Genomic DNA, 20992 nt, shown 5'->3' on the forward strand with positions numbered 1-20992 from the left:
TGCTCTTCAGAAAGTTTATGTCAATTTGTCAAACTGTAATGAGTGTTTTATACAACTTCCCATCCTTTAATTCAGTCATTCCACTAATAGAAATATTTCTAAGGAGATAGCTGGAGAAGAGAATGAAGATAGAAGAATGTTAATTGAAAATTTTGTGTTATAGTAAAATTGGAAGTAATCTGAATGTGTGATATTAGGGAAATGGTTATGTTATGGTTAAGTTCATATAACTGATTATTGGGTAGCCATTAAAACTGATATATTGGTTACAAGTAACATTTATGCCAATATGTGACTATGCTTGTGTGTTTATATAGACTTTTGTTTTTAATTAATAAGACCACCTGTATATGCAGTATTAGAAAGGAGTAGGATATTCTGTGCCGCCTGAGGGACAAACAATTCCTTAAGATGTATTTCCTAAATACACCTCAGCAATAGAGACCCTTGGATGCCACAAACTGCCAAGCAGAATCTCTCTTAGAGATGCTGATTCCAGCAAAGTTAAAGAATCCTTTACATTAAAACTTTGCCTTGTCTCTCTACCAAATGCAACACATCAAATCCACTAAAAATTAGATCTATCTAGAGTTTGAACCTCCTTGAGGTAGATGACGCTACTTAAAGCATGTTTCGAGTACATTCTCTATGCGGGGTCATTATGATTCTTTGGAATCATAAAATTTATAAACCAGCAAGAGGCCTTGGAAATTAACAGCGTGTGACTTGAATCATTCTATTGTTTCATCATAGGTTGTAGGAGTTCACTGCTGCTGCTTTGAAACAGGGGTCCTCATTGCATATTCAAGTCAAATACATGCAATATTGCAGATAAATTGCTGCAGTTAATTGCCATGGGTAAATCTTTAAAAACAATTCAAGCATCTGAAGGTTAATAAAATCAGGTAATTAACAATAAAGCAGGATGTTGTCCTCATAAACTGCCTGGTGGTGATTAGCACATGTGGATGAAAGCCTGTCATTTATTTTAAGTGCTGTGACACTATCTGTCTTCTAATTAAACTGCCATGGCTGCATTGTCCAAATACAAAGAAAAATGGGAATAATGGTCAGTGATTTAAGAGGTTCTATGCACGTAAAGCAGACATTTGAGCTTATGCCTTGCGGGCCCAGGAACACAAATGATCATTGAACCCTGTTATGGCTGGCTTGGGCACCTTACTAATGAGGGTGTTAGGTGCAAAGGAGAGATCCTCATTAGAATGCCCCACCGCTAGTCACCACTTCCGCAAGCCTCAGGGCAGCTACAAGGCCCTGACCACCCTTTCCACATGTTAGTAATGCATATGTCCTGCCTTCTCTTGCCTTGTCATCTTCGGGAATGGTGACTACCTGTCAACAAAAATAAGCTAGTCCTGGCCTCTGGCCCATCTGCCCCTGGGAGCACCAACATCATCTCACTTAAGATGGATGAGCTCAGCCAAGTCTCACACTTCACACAATTAACTCTCAGCTTGAGTCAAAGCTGCCAGAACCCGAGCACAAGCATTTGAGAATGACTCGTTGTTCATACTTCAGAATGATTTTAGGGCCTTCGTTTCCTAGAAACACTTAGGAGACCAAACCAAGGACAATTACCCAGGTATGCTGCTATCTTCAAAGACACATTTTTTTTTTAATTAACGGAAAATTCATGTAATATAAAATTAAACATTTTAACCATTTAAAAGTATATAATTCAGGGCGCCTGGTTGGCTCAGTCTATTAGGCATCTGGCTCTTGATTTTGGCTCAAGTCATGATCTCAGGGTCAAGAGATCAAGCCCCATGTCAGGCTCCACACTGGGTGTGAGCCTGCTTAAGATTCTCTCTCCCTCTATCCCTACCCCCCCTCCTGCTTGTGCTTTCTCTCCCTCTCTAAAAAACAAAAACAAACAAACAAACAAACAAAAAATATATATATATATTTATTTTTTTTTTTTTTTTAAAGATTTTATTTATTTATTCATGATAGTCACAGAGAGAGAGAGAGAGAGAGGCAGAGACACAGGCAGAGGGAGAAGCAGGCTCCATGCACCGGGAGCCCGACGTGGGATTCGATCCCGGGTCTCCAGGATCACGCCCCGGGCCAAAGGCAGGCGCCAAACCGCTGCGCCACCCAGGGATCCCTATATATATATTTAAAAGTAAAGTATACAATTCAGTGGTTTTGAGTATATTCAAGAGATTGTGCGAATAGCACCATTATTTCCAGAACTTTCTCATCATGCCACTCCCCATTCTCCGTTACCCTAATCCCTGGCAACCACCAGCCTGGATTCCACCTCTACAGATTTATCCATTATAGACATTTGATATAAATCAGTCACAAATTATGTGCCCTTTGAGTCTGGCTTCTATCACTTAGCATGTTTTCAAAGTTCATCTATATTACAGCAAATAGTAGAACTTTGTGCATTTTTTTTTTTTTTTTTTTTTACAGATAAATAGTATTCCATCAGCTGGATATACCACAATTTGTCCATTCATCAATTGTTGGATATTCGGATTGTTCCCATTTGGGGGCTATTCTGAATGATGCTGTGAACATTCATGTACAAGTTTTTGTGTCGATGTATGTTTTCAGTTCTCTTGGGTGTGTACCTGGGAGAATTCCTGGGTCACATGATAATTCTGTACTTAACTTTTGAGGAGCCACCAAACTGTTTTCACAGTGACTGCAGCATTTTACATTCCCGCCAGCAAAGCATGAGAGTTCTGATTTTTCCACATTTTCACTAACACGTGTTATTAACTGACTTTTTGAGTCGAGCCTCCCTAATTGGTGTGGAGTATTTCATTGTGGTATTTATTTATTTGTTTGTTTATTATTTATTTGTTTGTTTCTTTATCTAATCTATGTAATTTATTTATTTTTTATGTATTTATTTGTTTTTATTTAAATTCAGTTTGCCAACATATAGTATAACACCCAGTGTCTCATTGTGGTTTTGATTTGGATTTCCTTAGTGGCTAATAATGTTGAGCATTTTCTGGATGCAAATTGGCCATTTGTATATATTCTTCGGAGAAATGTCAATTCAAGTCCTTTGTCAATTTTTGAGTTGGGTTCTTGAGTTGTAAGGATTCTTTATATGGTCTGGATACTTCATCCTTATCATATATATAGCTAGCAAATGTTTTTTCCTATTCTTTTCACTTTACTTTTTTAAAAACTTTTATTTATAAGCAATCTCTGCACCCAAGATGGAGCTCAAACTCACAAGCCCAAGATGGACTGTCACATGCTCTACTGACTGAGCCAGCCAGGTGCTCCTCTCTTCACTTTCTTGATGGTGTATCTTGGTAGTGCCCTTGGTGCATAAGATTTTATTTTGAAGAAGTACAATTTATCAATTTTTTGTTGTTGTTGCTTGTGCTGTTGGTTCATATCTAAGAAGCCATTGCTAAATCAAAGGTTGTAAAGATTTACTCCTATTTTTTTCTAGGCGTTTTATAGTTTTAATTTTTATGTTTAGGCCATTAATCTACTCTGAGATAATTTTTGTATATAGAACCAGGTTAAAAGTTCTACTTCATTCTTTTATACATGGATATCCAGTTGTCTTTGCATCATTTGTTGAAAAGACTATTGCAAAAAAGAAAGAAAAGACTATTTTTTTCTTCATTGTGTGGTCTTGGCACCCTTGTCAAGAATCAGTTGACCATAAATGTATAGTTTTATTTCTGGACTCACAATTCTATTCCATTGTTCTGAATGTCTATCGTTATGCCATTAACATAGCGTTTTGATTACTCTAGCTTGGTTTTGAAATTGGGAAGTCTGAATCTTCCAATTTTTTTTTTCTCCAAGATTTTTCTGGCTATTCAGTGTCCCATGTGATTCCATCTGAATTTTAGGAACAGCTTTTTCACTCTTGTGAAAAAGGATGTTTGGATTTTGATAGATATTTCAGTGAATCAAAATTGATATCAATTTTAGGAATGTTGCTATCTTAACAATATTAAGTCTTCCAATTCATGAGCATGGGCTATCTTTCCATTAATTTCCATTATTTAGGTATTCCTTAATAATTTCAACAGTGTTTTGTGGCTTTCATTGTACAAGTCTTATACTTTCTTGGTTAAATTTATTAAGTATTTTCTCTTCTTTTTCATGCTAGTATAAATGGAATTGTTTTCTTGATTTCATTTTTGGATTGTTCATTGCTAGTGTATAGAAATACAACTGATTTTTGTTTGTTGATCTGGTGTCCTACAAGTTTGCTGAATTCATTTGTTAATAGTTTTGTGTGTGTGTGGGGGGGTGTATTCTTTAGGGTTTTCTATATAAAAGATTGTATCATCTCTGAATAGAGAAATTCTTACTTCTTCCTTTCCAAATTGTATGCATATTATTGCTTTTTCTTGCCTAAATGCCCTGGCTAGAACTTTTAGTACATTGCTGAATAGAAATGACAAGAGTGGACATCTTTGTCTTATACTTTATCTTACACTTATAATGGGTCATCATTAGGTATGATGTTAGCTGTAGGATTTTTGTAGGCACCTCTAATGAAGTTGAGGAATCTTCTATTTCTAGTTTGATAAGTGTTTCTATCATGAAATGGTGTTGGATAGTGTCAAATGTTTTTTCTCTATCAATTAAGATGACCATGTGGATTCCCCCTCCCATTATTCTATTAATGTGGTCTATTAAACATATTCATTTTTGTATGTGAACCACCTTTGCAGTTCTGGGAGAAACTCCACTTGGCATACTATATAATCCTTTTAATATGCAGCTTGATTCAGTTTACTAGTATTTTGCTAAGGATTTTTTGCATCTATATATTCATAAGGGATATGAACTTTTCTTTTTTGTTAGGTCTTTGACTTTGGTGTTGGGGGTTGCTGACCTAATTGAATGAGTTAGGATATGTTTCCTCCTCTTCTATTTTTTTTTTCCTCTTCTATTTTTTGAATAGAAAATAGGGTATATTGGAAGGATTGCTGTTAATTTTTTAAATGTTTGTTAGAATTCATCTGTGAAGCCTTCTGGCCCTGGGCTTTTCTTTGTTGAAAGTTTTTTGAATACTGATTCAATTTCCTATTATAAGTCTATTCAGAATTTCAGTTTCTTCTTTGGATCAGTTTTGGTAGTTTGTGTGTTTCTAGGAATTTGTTCATTTTTAAAAAAAATATTCATGACAGAGAGACAGAGAGAGAGAGAGAGAGACAGGGAGAGAGACAGGGAGAGGGAGAAGCAGGCTCCTTGCAGGAAGCCTGACATGGGACTTGATCCCAGGTCTCCAAAATTACACCCCAAGCTGAAGGGGGCGCTAAACCGCTGAGCCACCAGGGCTGCACAAGAATTTGTTAATTTTGTCTGTTACTCAGTTCGTTGGCATACAGCTATCCCTAATATCCTGTTTGTCAATATTGCTGATTTTTACAAATAACCAGCTTTTGGTTCATTGATTCTCTCTGCTGTGTTTCTATTTTATCTTCACTTTCATCTTTATTATTTTCTTCTTGGTTTGGTTTTAATTTGTTCTTTTTCTAGTTCCTTAAGGTTGAAACTTAGACTATTGATTTGAGATCTTTTTAAAGTAGGCATTTACAGCTAAAATTCTGCACTGAGTGCTCTCATAAGTTTTGGTATATTGGGTTTTCATTTTTACTCATCTCAAAGTATATTCTAATTTCCCTTGTTATTTCTTCTTTAACTCATTGTTCAAGAGTAAGTCATTTAATTTTCCAGATTTCCTTCCGTTACAGATTTTTAATTTAATTCTATTGTGGCCAGAGAAGATACTTGTATGACTTTTTAAATTTATCCAGACTTTTGTGACCCAATATATGGTCTCTTCTGGAGAACGTTCCATGTGTACTTGACAAAAATGTGTATTTTGTTATTGAATAGAGTGTTCTATATAGGTCTGTTAGGCTTAGTTGGTTTATAGTGTTTAAAATTTTATTTCTTTTTGATCTTCCATCTAAGTGTTCTATCACTAATGAAAGTGGAGTATTGAAATCTCCAGCTATTGTTGAACTGTTCATTTCTCCCTTTAATTCTGTCAGTTTTTGCTTCATCTATTTTAGAGCTCTGTTGTTGGGTACATACTTGTTTCTGATTGTTATATCTTCTTGATGAATTTATCATCTAATAATTATATAATGTCCTTCTTTATCTGTTGTAACAACTTTTGTCTTAAAGTCTACTTTGTCTGATACTAAAATAGCCAGTTCTCTTTCTCTACTTCTTGGGGGTTTTTTTTCTGTATTTTTTAAAAGATGGGGGCAGGGAGGGGCAAAAGGAAAGGGAGAGAGAGAATTCTAAGCAGGCTCCACACCTAGCACAGAGCTCACCAATCCAGGGCTCCATCTCATAACCCTGAGATCATGACCTGAGCTGAAATCAAGAGTCTGAGGCTTAACCGACTGAGCCACCCAAGCAACCCACTCCTGTTCTCTTTTGATTACTATTTGCATGGAATATCTTTTTCCACCCTTTTAATTTTAATCTATTTGTGCCTTTGACTCTAAAATGAGACTCATAGCATACAGTTCATTTGTTGAGCAGTTTTTGAATACTTACTTTGTGCAAGCAATTACCTACGCTCTGGGAAAGATAGTTCCTGTGTTCACGAACTGAAAATCTTATGAATATTTCATAAAATAGGGGATAAATAAAAGTGATTTGGTGGGAGCATTCAATTTGTGAAAATCCACAAATCTTTAGTAAGATTTATGCCATTTTCTGTGTGTGTTATACTTCAAAAAAAAAGATCCCTCCAAGGAGTACTTTGTGAATTCAAAATTAGAAGAAGTTATTTTCAGCTGAGAGAATAGGGGAACAAACGCTTTCACTGGGAAACTGACTTTCAGGCTTTATGTTATATTTTTACTGACAATTCATCATTATCAGAATAAGGTGGCTTTATTTTCATGTAAGCAGATGACACCATCATCTCATCATTTTTGCCGCTCCATGATGCCAGTACCAAACGTCATCTGAGTTCTTCATGCATATTAACCTCCTGAATTCTCCTAGCAGCCCTATGAAATAGGTTACTATTACTGTCTCTATTTGACAGAGGGAAACATGAGACACAGTGAGGTTACCTAAGTGGTAGAGGGCAGGATACAAATAGCTCAGTACAGCTTATCTCTTGTAGAAGGAGTATCAGTTCTCGAAGTGTGGTCCAGGAACCCTCATGGGTCCCAAGACCCTTTAGGGAGAGGGCAGTCCACAAGATCAAAACTATATTTATAATACTGTTAAGACATCATATGCCTTTTTCACTCTCATTCCCTCAAAAGTGTACAGTGCAGTTTTCCAGAGATAGTATGATGTGTGCTATCATAACAGATTGAATGCAGCAGCAGATAGGAGAATGCAGCTCTCCTCCATAAAGCTAGACACTGAAGAAGATTTTCAACATGGAAAATAATGCCATTCTTTTCACAAAATTTTTTGCTTTGCAAAATATCGTTCTCTTTTGTGAACTGTATTATTCATGTTAACATTTAATGGGCTTATTATTGCTTTTAAATAACTTAGTAAATACTTAACATTTTTGTTTCAATTTTTAATAGAAATATCTATAGATACAATTCACATAAATAGAAGTACTTTGGAGTTCTCAATAATTTATAAAGAGTGGAAGACTGTCCTAAGATGGGAAAGTTTAAGCATCACAGCCCCAACCTGTTCTGTTTTAGGGCAGGAGCCACAGAAAAGCTGGTTTTGTGATGACAGCAGCAGCTTTGGAGTCTGACCCACCTCCGTTGGTGACCTGGCGCCTAACAGTTTATCCTTCCTTTTCTTCTGTGCCACTGGACATCCTGCCTCCATCCTGGGAAGGCCACGAGAATTAAGGGACAGAATGCCTACCCAGGGCCTAGTGCATAGGAAGCGTCGATTAGTGGTATGGAACCTGGGATTGTTTTTGTGTTACCTGCAGGTGATGGACTTTTACTGCCAGTCTTGTGAGACCGCCATGTGCCGGGAGTGCACGGAGGGGGAGCATGCAGAACACCCCACGGTCCCCCTCAAGGACGTGGTAGAGCAACACAAGGCCTCACTCCAGGTCCAGCTGGACGCCGTCAACAAAAGGTGCGCACACCGCCCTAGACTCCCCACCGGCTGTGCCTCACGCTTGGCCTCCGGATCTCCTCTCAGTTGGATAAGAAGTTCACGCTGAGTAAATTCTCCTTTGATTGGGGGTCTGTAGTCCTAACAAGTGAGTGGTAAGGGTCATCCGTTGCTTCTTGGTAACATCTCAACTACCTTCTGTTAAGAGCAGTGGCGTTTTTTTAGTACCTCAGGATGATTAAATGAATAAAATACACTTGAGGAGAATGCTCGCCGATCTCTGAAATTTGTGCCCTGAAACCAGGCTCTCTGAGGAGCTTTACTTAGCTGCGCTTCTTGACATACACAGGACCACTGTGTTGACAGTCACTGGCTCGTCTCTGTTTGAGCCCAGCAAAAGGGTACTGACCAGCGATTGCTCAATTATCTTTATGTTTCCCTGCTTCCAGGCTTTCTCTTTGGCATGGAGATGGGGGAATAGAGCAGCTGTGTCATACATGAGAAAGACCAAATAGGAAATACACAAGCAGTTGAAAATAAATCTTATCACTGATAGTTGTAGTGAGAAAAGTGTGGTTATTCTATAATATTTAAAGGAACTTGGAAGCTTGCAAAACATTCCCAGGAAAACTCTGGGTTTGGATAAGTAGTTCATATGATTAGGTGAAAAGATACAACTATATACTTAGAACAGTGGTTCTCAATTGTGGGCAGGTATACCCCCAGGAGACATTTGGCAATGCCTGGAGGAGAGTTTGTTGTCACAGCTGTGTGTGGGGTGCTGTTGGCATCTGGCAGAGGACAGGATGCTGTCAAACAGCCTACAACACACAGGATAGTCCCCTGTAACAAAGAAGCATGTGGCCTATAATATAGGGTCAAGTTTGAGAAGGCTTGCTTCAGAATAAGGAGAAGCTGTGGTGTTCAGAGAGCCTCCAGGCTTTGTACCATCAATTATTAAAATCAGATGATCGATTAGATGAAGTAGACGTGGACCCTCAAAGTCTCTCCTCTCAAAGGCTGTAATTATGTCATGTCTTACTCATTCTGTTCTTTAGTCATTACTTTTTAAAGATGATGAAAGGCAGAGAAAATGTTTTTTTGACAAAACATAGTGTTTAGATAGATGTTTTACTATTTCTGGGTTGATGTTAAATAATCTTTAATGACTGTTCTCCAGGCTCCCAGAAATCGATTCTGCTCTTCAGTTCATCTCAGAAATCATTCATCAGTTAACCAACCAAAAGGCCAGCATTGTGGATGACATCCACTCTACATTTGATGAGCTCCAGAAGACTCTAAATGTGCGCAAAAGTGTGCTGCTTATGGAACTGGAAGTCAACTATGGCCTCAAACATAAAGTAAGAGCCCAGCCGTGCTTCTAGATAACCTGTAAGAGACAGGATACCCCGGGCACTTCCCTGCATGAGCTTATTGTGTTCTCATAACAGCAAAGGGATTCAGATGGGTCCTTAAAGTGTCACTGTGGCATAGTAAACAGTAGTTTTCCTTTAATGGCACAGCCAGCTCTTTTCCCCTTCCTCTCTTAAGCAAAGGCCTATGATTTTTGCCGGAAAGTACCAATTTATAATGTGACACAGGGCAAGATTGAATATAAAGTAATGCTTTCAGGATTTAGGGTTAAGCTGGATTATTTTTCCTTCCTTAGCTAGAATGTCTAATAGTCTCTTAATTGCTCCCTCTTCCACACCAACCTGTTAGTCAACTTCAAAGTGAACCCTGGCTGCAGCTTTTCACGTGTCCCATCACAAAAGCAAGGGATCTAAAGCTTCTAGTATTCGGATGTGGAGGGAGAGTTTTCATTTGTCTGGTTTTCTGTCCCTTTAGGTGGCAGCAGGGGAAGTGGGGACTTTGTGGAGAGATGCTGAATAGCGAATACTTAAGATGCCGGGCATAGCGGTTTGTTTCCCAGGCTCCCGGTGGTGACGTTTCAGCTCCCCCCATCAGGAACGCAGGACCCAGGGGTTGTGTGTGTGGGAGAGTGTGGGCGAGGCGGAAGGGAAAGGGAAGGTACCGGGAAGGCAGTTCAGAGTCAGGCACTAGGAGCGGGCTCGTGGCGCAGGGCGCGGCGGGCGTGGGCAGGTGCGGCGGGCGGCCGGGGCCCGCGGAGCGCAGTGCGCCTGCGCGCACCGTCCAGCGGGCCGGACCGAGCGCGCTGCCCCCCCCCCCGCCCCCCGCCCCCCGCCCCCCGCCGCGCTCACCCGGCTCCGCGTCCCGCCCCGTCCCCGTACCGTCCCCGCAGGTCCTTCAGTCGCAGCTGGATACGCTGCTCGAGGGCCAGGAGAGTATAAAGAGCTGCAGCAACTTCACCGCGCAGGCCCTCAACCACGGCACGGAGACGGAGGTGCTGCTGGTGAAGAAGCAGATGAGCGAGAAGCTGAACGAGCTGGCGGACCAGGACTTCCCGCTGCACCCGCGAGAGAACGACCAGCTGGACTTCATCGTGGAGACCGAAGGCCTCAAGAAGTCCATCCACAACCTCGGGACGATCCTGACCACCAACGCCGTCGCCTCCGAGACGGTGGCCACGGGCGAGGGGCTGCGGCAGACCATCATCGGGCAGCCCATGTCCGTCACCATAACGACCAAGGACAAGGACGGCGAGCTGTGCAAGACGGGCAACGCCTACCTCACGGCCGAGCTGAGCACGCCCGACGGCAGCGTGGCGGACGGGGAGATCCTCGACAACAAGAACGGCACCTACGAGTTCCTGTACACGGTGCAGAAGGAAGGGGACTTCACCCTGTCCCTGCGGCTCTACGACCAGCACATCCGGGGCAGCCCGTTCAAGCTGAAGGTGATCCGCTCGGCCGACGTGTCCCCCACCGCCGAGGGCGTCAAGCGGCGCGTCAAGTCCCCGGGCAGCGGCCACGTCAAGCAGAAGGCGGTCAAGAGGCCCGCGAGCATGTACAGCACCGGGAAGCGGAAAGAGAACCCCATCGAGGACGACCTCATCTTCCGAGTGGGTGAGGACAAGGACGGCGCGCCGCCGCGGGGAAGGCGCTGGGGCTGGGGCGGGGGGAGCTGGGGGCGGGGAGGGGACGGAGAGCTGGGAGGCCGGGGGGCGGGGACCTGGGGGGGCGGGGGGGGCTGGGGGCTGGGGGCCCTGGGAAAGTCGTGGCGCCGGGAACCTCGCGGGTCGGGGCTGGGACTTCAGGGCGTTGGGAGGCACGGCTGCCTTTCGTTAGGTGAACTGTGCCGTCTCCTCCGGAGAGTTCCCCCTTTCTGTGTTCCCCCTTTCCTCCCCCCTCCTCTCTCCTCATCCCTCTTCCCATCCCCCGTGCCTGTGTCCTCCTCCTCCTCCCCAGAAGACCTCCCTCCCAGCCCTGGTCTCCATCCCCTCCCTCGCCCTCCTCTTTCCCCCTTTCTGTCCTCCCCACCTCGCCTCAACCCTCCCCCCTCTGCCCCTCCCCCTCTGCCCCTCCCCCTCTGCTCCTCCCCCTCCCCCAGCCCCCGTTCCCCTCCTTGTTTCTTCTCTCCTCCCCCTTTTCTATCCTTGCTCCTCCTCCCCCCCCCTCCTAACACAAGTGCTGCATGTTGGTTGCAGAAAACTAAAAACCGAAAATAACCAAAAGGATAAATAGAAAACTCACAGCACTCGCAATCCGGAAATCTTACAGGACATGTTGGCAGTCTCACCCCCCAGCCCACCCCGCCCCCCTCCCATTACGGGAGCGTCTTCAGGGTCACTAAAGGTCGACGATCCTTTGGTCAGATCCCCTTCCCCCCTGCCCCCCGTTGTTTCTCTGAAATCTGTCGGCTCGGGCTTCGCAGTAGCGGAGGGTCTGACGCCTCCCCGTCACCTCCTCTGCGCTGTGAGGGCTGGGGCTGGGGGACACGGTGCAGTGCAAGTCGTGGTCACTTGCAGGTGTGTGGAGCTGGAGAGCAGCTCTAAAGAGGGCAGGGTGACTGCGAATCGGGAGAATGGAATGGGGTTGGGTGACTGGGTGACAGGCACTGAGGGGGGCACTTGATGGGATGAGCACTGGGTGTTACGCTATACGTTGGCAAATCGAACTCCAATAAAAAGAAAACACGAAAAATACATTAATAAAAATAAAAAAGACCCCCCCCCCCCCCAAGAAAAAGGAATGTGGTTGGGGCGGAAGCAAGACGGTTTAGGATGAGCCAATAGATTGGAGAATGCAAATCTCAGATTCCCTTGTCTGCTTTGTTGCCTCTGATTTTTTTGTTAACTGTTTATTCTCAGTAGAAAGCAAACTAAATGTAAATGTCAAGAGACTTTGTGATTCTTAAGAAAAAAGCCTGCATATTAGTTAATGTTTCCAAAAGTACTTCCATCCTGCTTGTCTTTCTGCCTCTTAAGTCCTGCGTTGTAGCATCTCTAAAAGGGTGCTGGGCAGTGTATGAACTGTGTCAGGGAGTCTGGGGTTCAAATAGAATGGGGAGACCTCCGTGAAGGAAACAGACTTTTTTTAAACCACAGAACCTTTATTTATTTTTTTTAAAGATTTTATTTATTTATGAGAGACACAGAGAGAGAGAGAGAGAGAGGCAGAAACACAGGCAGAGGGAGAAGTAGGCTCCATGCAGGGAGCCAGTGGTGGGACTCGATCCCAGGTCTCCAGGATCAGGGCCTGGGCTGAAGGTGCGCTAAACTGCTGGGCCACCCGGGCTGCCCACCACAGAACCTCTAGAATCGGCCAGGATGTACTGTTAAGTGTCCAAGGCAGGAGAAGGATATCAGGCAGCACTTCCACAAAGCTTTTCTGAGCAGAGAACTTTTTCCGTGGAACATCTTGAGAAATGAAAACTCCTTGGAACCTTCTTGGGCAGAAGCTGCTCTGTGTTAGTACTTTAGGCTGAATATTGTAAAGGCCATGGCAGGGTATGTAACTTGTCAGTTCACAGCCTAGAGGCCCTCCTTCATTCACTGGCCATTTGTGCAGCGTGAGTGCAGAAGTGGGAGGCACGCCTGCCAAAGCAGATGAGATGGGGAGGGTGTAGGATTGGGAGCCTCCAGGGTTTGCCGCTCCGGTTCTGCCACTTAACTTGAACTTCAGGCATATCTCTCTACTTCTGAGCCCCAGTTTCCACGTGCATAAAATGAGAATACAAAAATATCTGCTTCTCAGAACTGTTGTGAGTTTAAGCTTAATGCCTGATGTGTTGGAGGAGCCAGATAAACCAGAACTATTAGTTTTGCACATGCAACGAAGGTCCTTAGAATTTCCCTACCTTTTCTTCTAAAAAAATGTCCTTTCCATTCCCCACTGATCTTCTGCATTGAGAACAAGCTCTGTCTCCTGCTCAGCCTTTTCCCCCCACCCCCTGCCCCAGCCAAGTGATCCCAGTCTCCTCCGGGCAGTGTGCCAGGTGGAGAAAGGCAAGGATCTGGGTCTGAATTCTAAATCTCCTTAGCAGCTGGACAACTCACCTTTTCTGAATCCAATGCTCAATTATTGGTAGCTGTTATTTTCCCATTATTATTAATTTTAGGCTCTATCACCGCCTGTGATTCTCACCTGACATACCTCTTAGGGAGTTTTCCCCCATAATACTGATTTTGAATCCCCAGCTCCCACCAGAGAAGGAGGCATACTCTTCTTCCCTCTTACCTGTTGAGAGTTCCTTGATGATTCATTGGCATTGGTGGTGAGGTGTTTAAATGTTTAAACATCTATACAAAGCTTAGAACGGTGCCTGGCATATGACACTATGAGTTTATTCAGGAAGTAAAGATGCTGTCTCAATTTGCTAGGGCTGCTATAACAAAATACCATAGACTGGGTGGCTTAAACAAAGAAAATTTATTTTCTCATAATTTCAGAGGCCGAAAGTCCAAGGTCAAGGTGGTGCTAGAGTTGGTTTCCTCTTTCGTCTTCTAGATAGTTGTTTTCTTGCTCCTTTGACCTTGTATGGTTGTGTCTCTGTGAGTGCATACCCTGGTGTTTTTTTTCTCTTGTAAGAAGAGATTAGGGCCTTACCCTAATGGCCTTATTTTAACTTAATCACTTCTTTTAAGGTCTTTTCTCCAAATATAGTTATATTCTGAGGTACTGGAGGTGGTGACTTCAACAGATGAATTTTGACAGTTCAGCCCATAACAGATGTTAAGCACCTCATATACGTAGGGCCAGAAAGAAAGGCAGGTCTTACAGGCCTGTTTCTCTTTAACTTTATGTTTTAATCCAGACCTAGTCATTATGCAATAATTTGGCTCAGAAAGCATTTCGGCAGCATGTAGTGCCTGCTAGGCGCTATGCCAGGTGATGGGAATGTAGAGATAAAAGAAATGAGATCTCCTCCCTCAAAGAGCTTACAGTTTGGGGCGACAGATGGATGACCACCTGACTCTAATGTGGTGCCTAAATGGGCTGTCTCTCCATTGGGTGGGGCTCCCAAATATGGGCAGCGATTGAGTGGAAGCCCGATGGCGATGGCGATGGCAATGGCGCAGGAGGTAAAAGAATTCACCTGAGGTAGAACAAAGAAGTTTATTGAACCCCACACAAGGGAGTGGTGGGTGGACCAGTAGAGGAGAGACTGAGGTAGTGGGTGGGAGTTGTTTTTAAAGAGGAAAGGTGAGGAGGTATGGGGATGTATGGACTCTTCCCTTTTTTGGGAACTGTGCCTAGTTGCAAGTAGCCCATTGGTCAGTTAGGGCCTGTGGATATTTTGAGTTAGGTCACTGATAGGCCTGTCTGTATTCAGCCAGGTGGTCGCTGTGGCCCTTCCTGCATTCCATGGCTCAAGCCTCTTTGCCTAAAAGCGGCATCTACATTTAATAGCACGGGTTAGGTGAGGGAGCTGAGAACTGAGAAAGAATTAAAAGCAGGACACGAACAAAGAGGAGGACTTATCTAGCTTGACAGGTGGAAGCAGCATTCCAGTTGGACCAACGCAAGGAAGAAAGGGAGAAGAGGAGTGAACATGATTGACGGCTCTGAACAACACATCCTGTGAGAAGATGCAGGGGAGCGTAGGTCAGAGGATTGGAAAGTGGAGAGGGCACTGGCTGGTGATGAGACGGGACAGACCAGCGTAGGAGCTCAGCGTAGGAGCCCACTGCTCCCTCAGCATCCGCTGTGCCTCCACACCGGGCACCTTATCTCTGAATTCCTCCCCCATTTTAATCTTTCTCCCAAGTACCAACTTCTCCTTTAGTATCCACTGTGATAATTGCTGTTTTTGCTTTGGCCTTATTTCCCAATAAGATCACGGATTGCCTGAGGTCAAGGATGATGTCTTTAATCGTTTATAATCCCCAACAGTACATCAAAGAATACTTTGGGTAAATACTTTGCCCATTCGAATAGCATCCAGTTGTGACCTACTGCATGATTTAACTTCCCTCTCACCACCATCAGGTCCCAGCACTGAGGTCCAGAGACACACAGACTGGGCAACAACACACTAAAGCTCAGGGCCAGTCATTCACATGAATTCCCATGCCTGGAACCGTGCCAGGCAATGTCAGGCAAACTGTGCTGACCTTCGGAGAAACGTCTGTACTACTGGCTACAGCAGGTAGAGTTTACATTAACAATTAGAAGAGTTCAAGATTTTTTTTTATAGTTATGTCTTTGTTTTAGAACTTTTAAGTTTCTCTGTACAATTCGGCTTTTAGATGCATGGTAATAGAACATGCACCATTTGGGGTGCCTGGGTGGCTCAGTCAGTTAAGCATATGATTCTTGGCTTGGGCTCAGGTCAAGATCTCGGGGTCAAGGACTAGAGCCCTGCTTTGGGCTCCGTGCTTAGCGGAAAGTCTGCTGCTCTCCCTCTCCCTCTGCCCCTCACTTCACTCATGCACACTCTCTCTCTAAAATAAGTCTTTTAAAAAATGAAATTAAAATACATCTTTATAAAACGTTATAAAAAACCTGCATAATTTTAGCAGTCCCTTTGTGTATATATTGAAGCCTGTCATGTGAGATCCAAAATTCACTGAAATTCAGCTACACCAGCATAACAATGATTCTGCTGTTCCCTTAACTGTTCTCACACATAACTGAGCTGCTCTCAAGGCAATGAATTTGTGCTTCAAGATACAAAGTTTTCATAATACATGTGTAAGGGTTCATTCAGCAACCGTAAATAATGTGTTGATTTTGTGTATTCACGAAACTGAATTATCCCTTTTTGGGTAACATAAGGGATTTTCAGGGGTCAATTTGACTCACATTTTCACCCTCCTCACCAATTATCCAGCCCCCACGTTAGATGGAACGCTGCTGTTTGAATACTTACTATGTGCCAGATACTTGACTTGTGGTATAAAGAGGGATAAGATTCTGACTAGAGGAGGCAACAGTCCATAGGAAACAGACATGTACAAAATGTACCTTCAGTTTGAATCAAGACACAGAAGTTGGGGTGGCAGGGGGTCATGGAAAGTTCCCAAATATAGCATCTAAATCTAAGATGGCTTTAAAGAGAAACATCAGATGGACGGGAGGAAAGGGTATTTTAGCTGAAGGGAGAGCAGGTCCAAAGGCATGGAGGTGAGAAACTGAGTAGTTAAGTAGTGACTCCATCATCCTGGAGCTTCAAATAGAAGCAGAGAAAAGGTTATGTGTCTTTGATAAGGAGCTTGGACTTGGTCTCTGTACCTGTGTCTCTCAGCCTCTGGGGAGGGCCAGGGATCTGCATCTTGTAAGCCATGGGGGTGATGGGAAGGCACTGAACCATGTGATGTAGTATAGTGGCTTCCTAAGCTATTATTGCCCTACAGCCTGGAGGCGTTCTAGGGGGGATCTACTCAGCAATCAGGGAGCTGCACCCCTACTGCAGGAGCTAATGCAAGGGCCAGGATTAAGAGTGTAGCGATGCAGTGGAGGGGAAATGGCAGATTGAGAAATGCTCAGGAAGGAGAGAGCAGGGCTCAGTGACCAAACTGAATTTCTTGCTGTTTGATTTGAATGCTCTAAGGATGAGTGCTGGTAGAGTCTAGCACTGCATAACTTGCAGTACATTTTAGAGAAGCAAAGTAGGTAATGCTAATTAATATTTTATTCATAGTCATAGTATGGAAGTGATAACCTAAGTAGTGGAGAACATAGTCAAGAACTGAAAAGACTGACTGCCTCATTTAAATTCCAGCCTATTTATTAGCTATATGATTTAGGGGAGGTTATTTAACCTCTTGTGCCTCAGTTCCTATATCTGTAAAATGGGGATGGTATTTTTTTTGGGGGGATGGTATTAACACATACTTGATGGGTACCTGGGTGACTCAGTTGGCTGATGAGCCTTTGCCTTCAGCTCAGGTCATGATCCCAGGGTCCTGAGATGGAGTCCCACATTGGGCTCCCTGCTCAGTGGGGAGTCGGCTTCTCCCTCTCCCTCCGTCCTTCCCCCCTGCTCATGAGCCTGCAGGTGCACGCGCGCTTGCTCTCTCTTTCCCAAATAAAATAAATGGTGCTGAATTGGCACATTTATTAAAACAAAACAAAACAAAACTCTGCCACCTACTTGATATGGTGAGGATTAAAATAATATATGTAAAATGTATTCAAACAGTACAGGCACATGGTAAGGGCCCAGCAAATGTTGGCTATTGTTACTATTTACCCTTATCAACCAAGGTCAGGACAGTCAGAGGAAGGAGAGTATAGTTCAGTTTCGATCAGCCAGGCTGAGGTGTACCATAGGCAGTTTAGAGTATAGATTTGGAGCTCAGCAAAGAAGTCATGGCTCGAGATCAATTTGGGAGCAAAAAGTATAGAGAAGTTACTTTAAATCATTAGCTTCAGCGTGGTTCAAGGGGGAAAGGATGGGGAACAGAAGCAGGAGGAAGGACTAAGTGTTCTGGAAGTCAGGCATTGTGCAGTCCATTTCTTTGTGTCATCTTACTTAAAATCCTTGGTAGGGATAGCTAGCTCCTGTATTAATGTCTAAGCTGTCTGCAAATGCTCCTGAGTTTTATCCACCAGGTTATTATTCTAATTATACAGAATCCTATGAAGATGGTTGTGAGGATTATTCCACTCTACCAGAATATGTTCAGGAATTTTTGAATCATCTTACAGAGAGCAGCCTGGCAGTTTTGAAACTGAAATTGAACAGTTTGCAGAGACCCTGAATGGCTGGGTTACAACAGATGATGCTTTGCAAGAACGGCACTTCCAGTTTCCAGTGCCCCCACAGCGCAGTATACCTACCACATCATAACGTGGCGCATGCCTGTGTGCACACCACCTCCTAACTCTATATTTGGTGACTTCCCTGTTGGTAGCTGGAAATCCACTGTGATGGGCACATTTACACCTCAGAAGTGGGCAAAGGCTACAAATAAAGCTCCTCCCACAGCTCCTGCCCCACAAGAGTTAAATTACCAGGGCACTGTGTCATCATCCCTGCCACCAAAGGAACCGGACCAGGGGCACCTCAGAGAGCCAGGGCACGACCCCAGCCATCTGCGCCTCTGATGCCCCTGCCTTTTTAATTGCACGATTCCTCTTCATCTTAAATGTCTTTTAACTGCTGTGGTTTTCCAAAGTTGAGCTATTTGATACCTCCCACGCCTAAAAACTTAATTATATGCCCACTGTGAATGAGTTATTGTGTTAACTCCGATACTGTGCTGGAAAACAATCCTGAATGAGTTTAGAGAGGTAGCTTAGAGCATCTGTTGATGAAACACGGGGATTATTTTTCCCTGCGCCGTCAGAGTTTGCTGACTAGAAGCCCTGAGCTGGTTTTGTCAGCTACTAAAGAAAGTCATTGAACAAAGGGGAAGCCAGGAGATGTGGGAGGGAGTGAAAGAAACACAGTTGAATGGTTTCAAATTATGTAATTCATACACCATACCTTAATGTGCCGGTGAGAAGCAGTGAATGAAACACTCACTTGTACTCTAGAGCGATGTGCTTTCTTATAAGTATAAAATCACTTAGCATGAGCTCAGAGACTGCATAGGAAGGTATGCTATTTCTCCCCTGCCTTACCTCTGCAAACCACCACCTTCCCACCCTAAAATCTCTGAGGAGAGAGATCATGCTAAGGTGGCATCTCAGGTCATCGTAGGAACCCTGGCACCACCCCTTTGAGAATCTCATCCTCAGGAACTCTTCTTGCATTTCAGTGGGAAAAGATGTCACTGATATTTCCTGAGTGCTAGGCACTGTGCTGTGTTAAGGGGTGCAGCAGCAAACGGGACAGATGTTGCCCTTGCCCACGGAGAACTCACAGTTTAGTGAGAAACAGTTCAAATACCATGTGATAAGGGATGGGGATGGAGTTCCTATGGGTTTTATAGAGAAAGCATGATCCATATAAGCCCAAAGGTAATTATCTTCACCTCAGAAACCTGGTATTCTAAAGTCTAATTAGAAACTGGGGTGCCTGGGCACCAGGGTGGCTCAGTCGGTTGAGCGTCTGATTCTTGATTTCAGATCAGGTCTTGATCTCAGGGTTGTGAGATCAAGGCCTGCATAGGGCTCTGCACTTAGCGGGGAATCTGCTTACAATTCTCTCTCCTGGGTATCCCCGGTGTCTCAGCGGTTTAGCACCACCTTCAGCCCAGGGTGTGATCCTGGAGACCCGAGATCGAGTCCCACGTCAGGCTCCCGGCATGGAGCCTGCTTCTCCCTCTGCCTGTTGTCTCTGCTTCTCTCTTTCTGTCTCTCTCATGAATAAATAATAAAATCTTAAAAAATAAAAGGATTCTCTTTCCCTTTCCTCTGTTCCCCACCACCAGGACCACCATTTGCTCTGTCTCTCTGTTGCTCTCTCTAAAATAATAAAAATGGGCACTTGGATGGCTCTGTCAGTTAAGTGTCTGTCTGCCTTCAGCTCAGGTCGTGATCCCAGGATTCTGGGATCTAGCCTTACATCAGGCTCTATGCTCAGTGGGGAGGCTGCTTCTTCTTCACCCTCTACCTGCTACTCCCCCTGCTTGTGCATGCTCTGTCAAATAAATAAAATCTTTTTAAAAAGTTAATCTTAAAAAATAAAAGAAGCAGGGGCTGCTGGCTCAATCAGTAAAGCATATAATTCTTGATCTTTGGGTCATGAGTTCGAGCCCCACGTTGGGTGTAGGGATTACTTAAAATTTAAAAAAAAGAATGTGTATTAGAAAAAACATTACGTAAAAGAGCAAGAGAAGTGGGTTTTATTCTTTTCTCTGTCTTTACTACTTTTGTCCTGTGTCTAGTTTCATTTTCTTTTCTTTTCTTTTTTTTTTTAATTTTTATTTATTTATGATAGTCACACAGAGAGAGAGAGAGAGAGAGGCAGAGACACAGGCAGAGGGAGAAGCAGGCTCCATGCACTGGGAGCCCGACGTGGGATTCGATCCCGGATCTCCAGGATCGCGCCCTGGGCCAAAGGCAGGCGCCAAACCGCTGCGCCACCCAGGGATACCTAGTTTCATTTTCTTATATATAAGATGGAACAGTAATATTTATCCTAACTCATGGGGTTGTTACAGGGAGTGCATGAGAGAATATATTATGAAAGTGCTGTAAATATTACTAAATATTTCTTTTTTTCATGATGTAACCTGGGGTATAATTTACTCAGTCATTAATAGTTCATCCGGGCACTCACTCATTCAACAAACATTTGTTAAGCACCTACTTGTTTGAAGATCCTGTTTTAGATCCTTATTTTGCCCAATTTCATCCTTTTGCATTATCTCATTTGAAGTATCTAGATTTATTTAGCATTAATTTTCATATTAAGTTGGAGTAGGGGTGGGAGGAAGTTTGCAGTTCTCGATCTCCTATTTCAGTCCAGGGACTTGCCATCTGTAATCTTCCTAGAGGCATGGGTGGAGGTGGCCAGGAGGAGCACAGATGAGAAGCTATTGGCTTAAAAATTCATTTTATGCTTCATTGGCTACTTTAACATCTGGGAAAAACCAGTTTAATTATCTTATGGAATTGTTGCCAAGTTGTTTATAATTACTTTTTAAGACTGGTGTTACTCATTTTACTAGCCAAAACATAACCACCAAATGAAA

The 20992-nt window shown here is 43.5% G+C and overlaps 1 protein-coding gene across 15 annotated transcripts in view; it reads left to right on the forward strand.

The window, feature by feature from the left end:
- The window catches only part of TRIM2 (tripartite motif containing 2), a 169709-nt gene that overhangs the window by 123114 nt on the left and 25603 nt on the right, over nucleotides 1-20992 (forward strand). For 14 of the 15 annotated variants that reach the window (XM_072773684.1, XM_072773685.1, XM_072773681.1 and 11 more), the window contains 3 exons: nucleotides 7910-8061; nucleotides 9221-9401; nucleotides 10304-11027. In XM_072773684.1, coding sequence (XP_072629785.1) covers nucleotides 7910-8061; nucleotides 9221-9401; nucleotides 10304-11027 — 1057 coding nt within the window. Of the gene's footprint in view, nucleotides 1-7909; nucleotides 8062-9220; nucleotides 9402-10303; nucleotides 11028-20992 lie in introns of those variants that run through there. The other variant, XR_012006154.1, reaches the window with a different exon arrangement.

The sequence above is a fragment of the Canis lupus genome, chromosome 13 (assembly GCF_048164855.1).
Source record: "Canis lupus baileyi chromosome 13, mCanLup2.hap1, whole genome shotgun sequence".
Classification (NCBI taxonomy): Eukaryota; Metazoa; Chordata; class Mammalia; order Carnivora; family Canidae; genus Canis; species Canis lupus.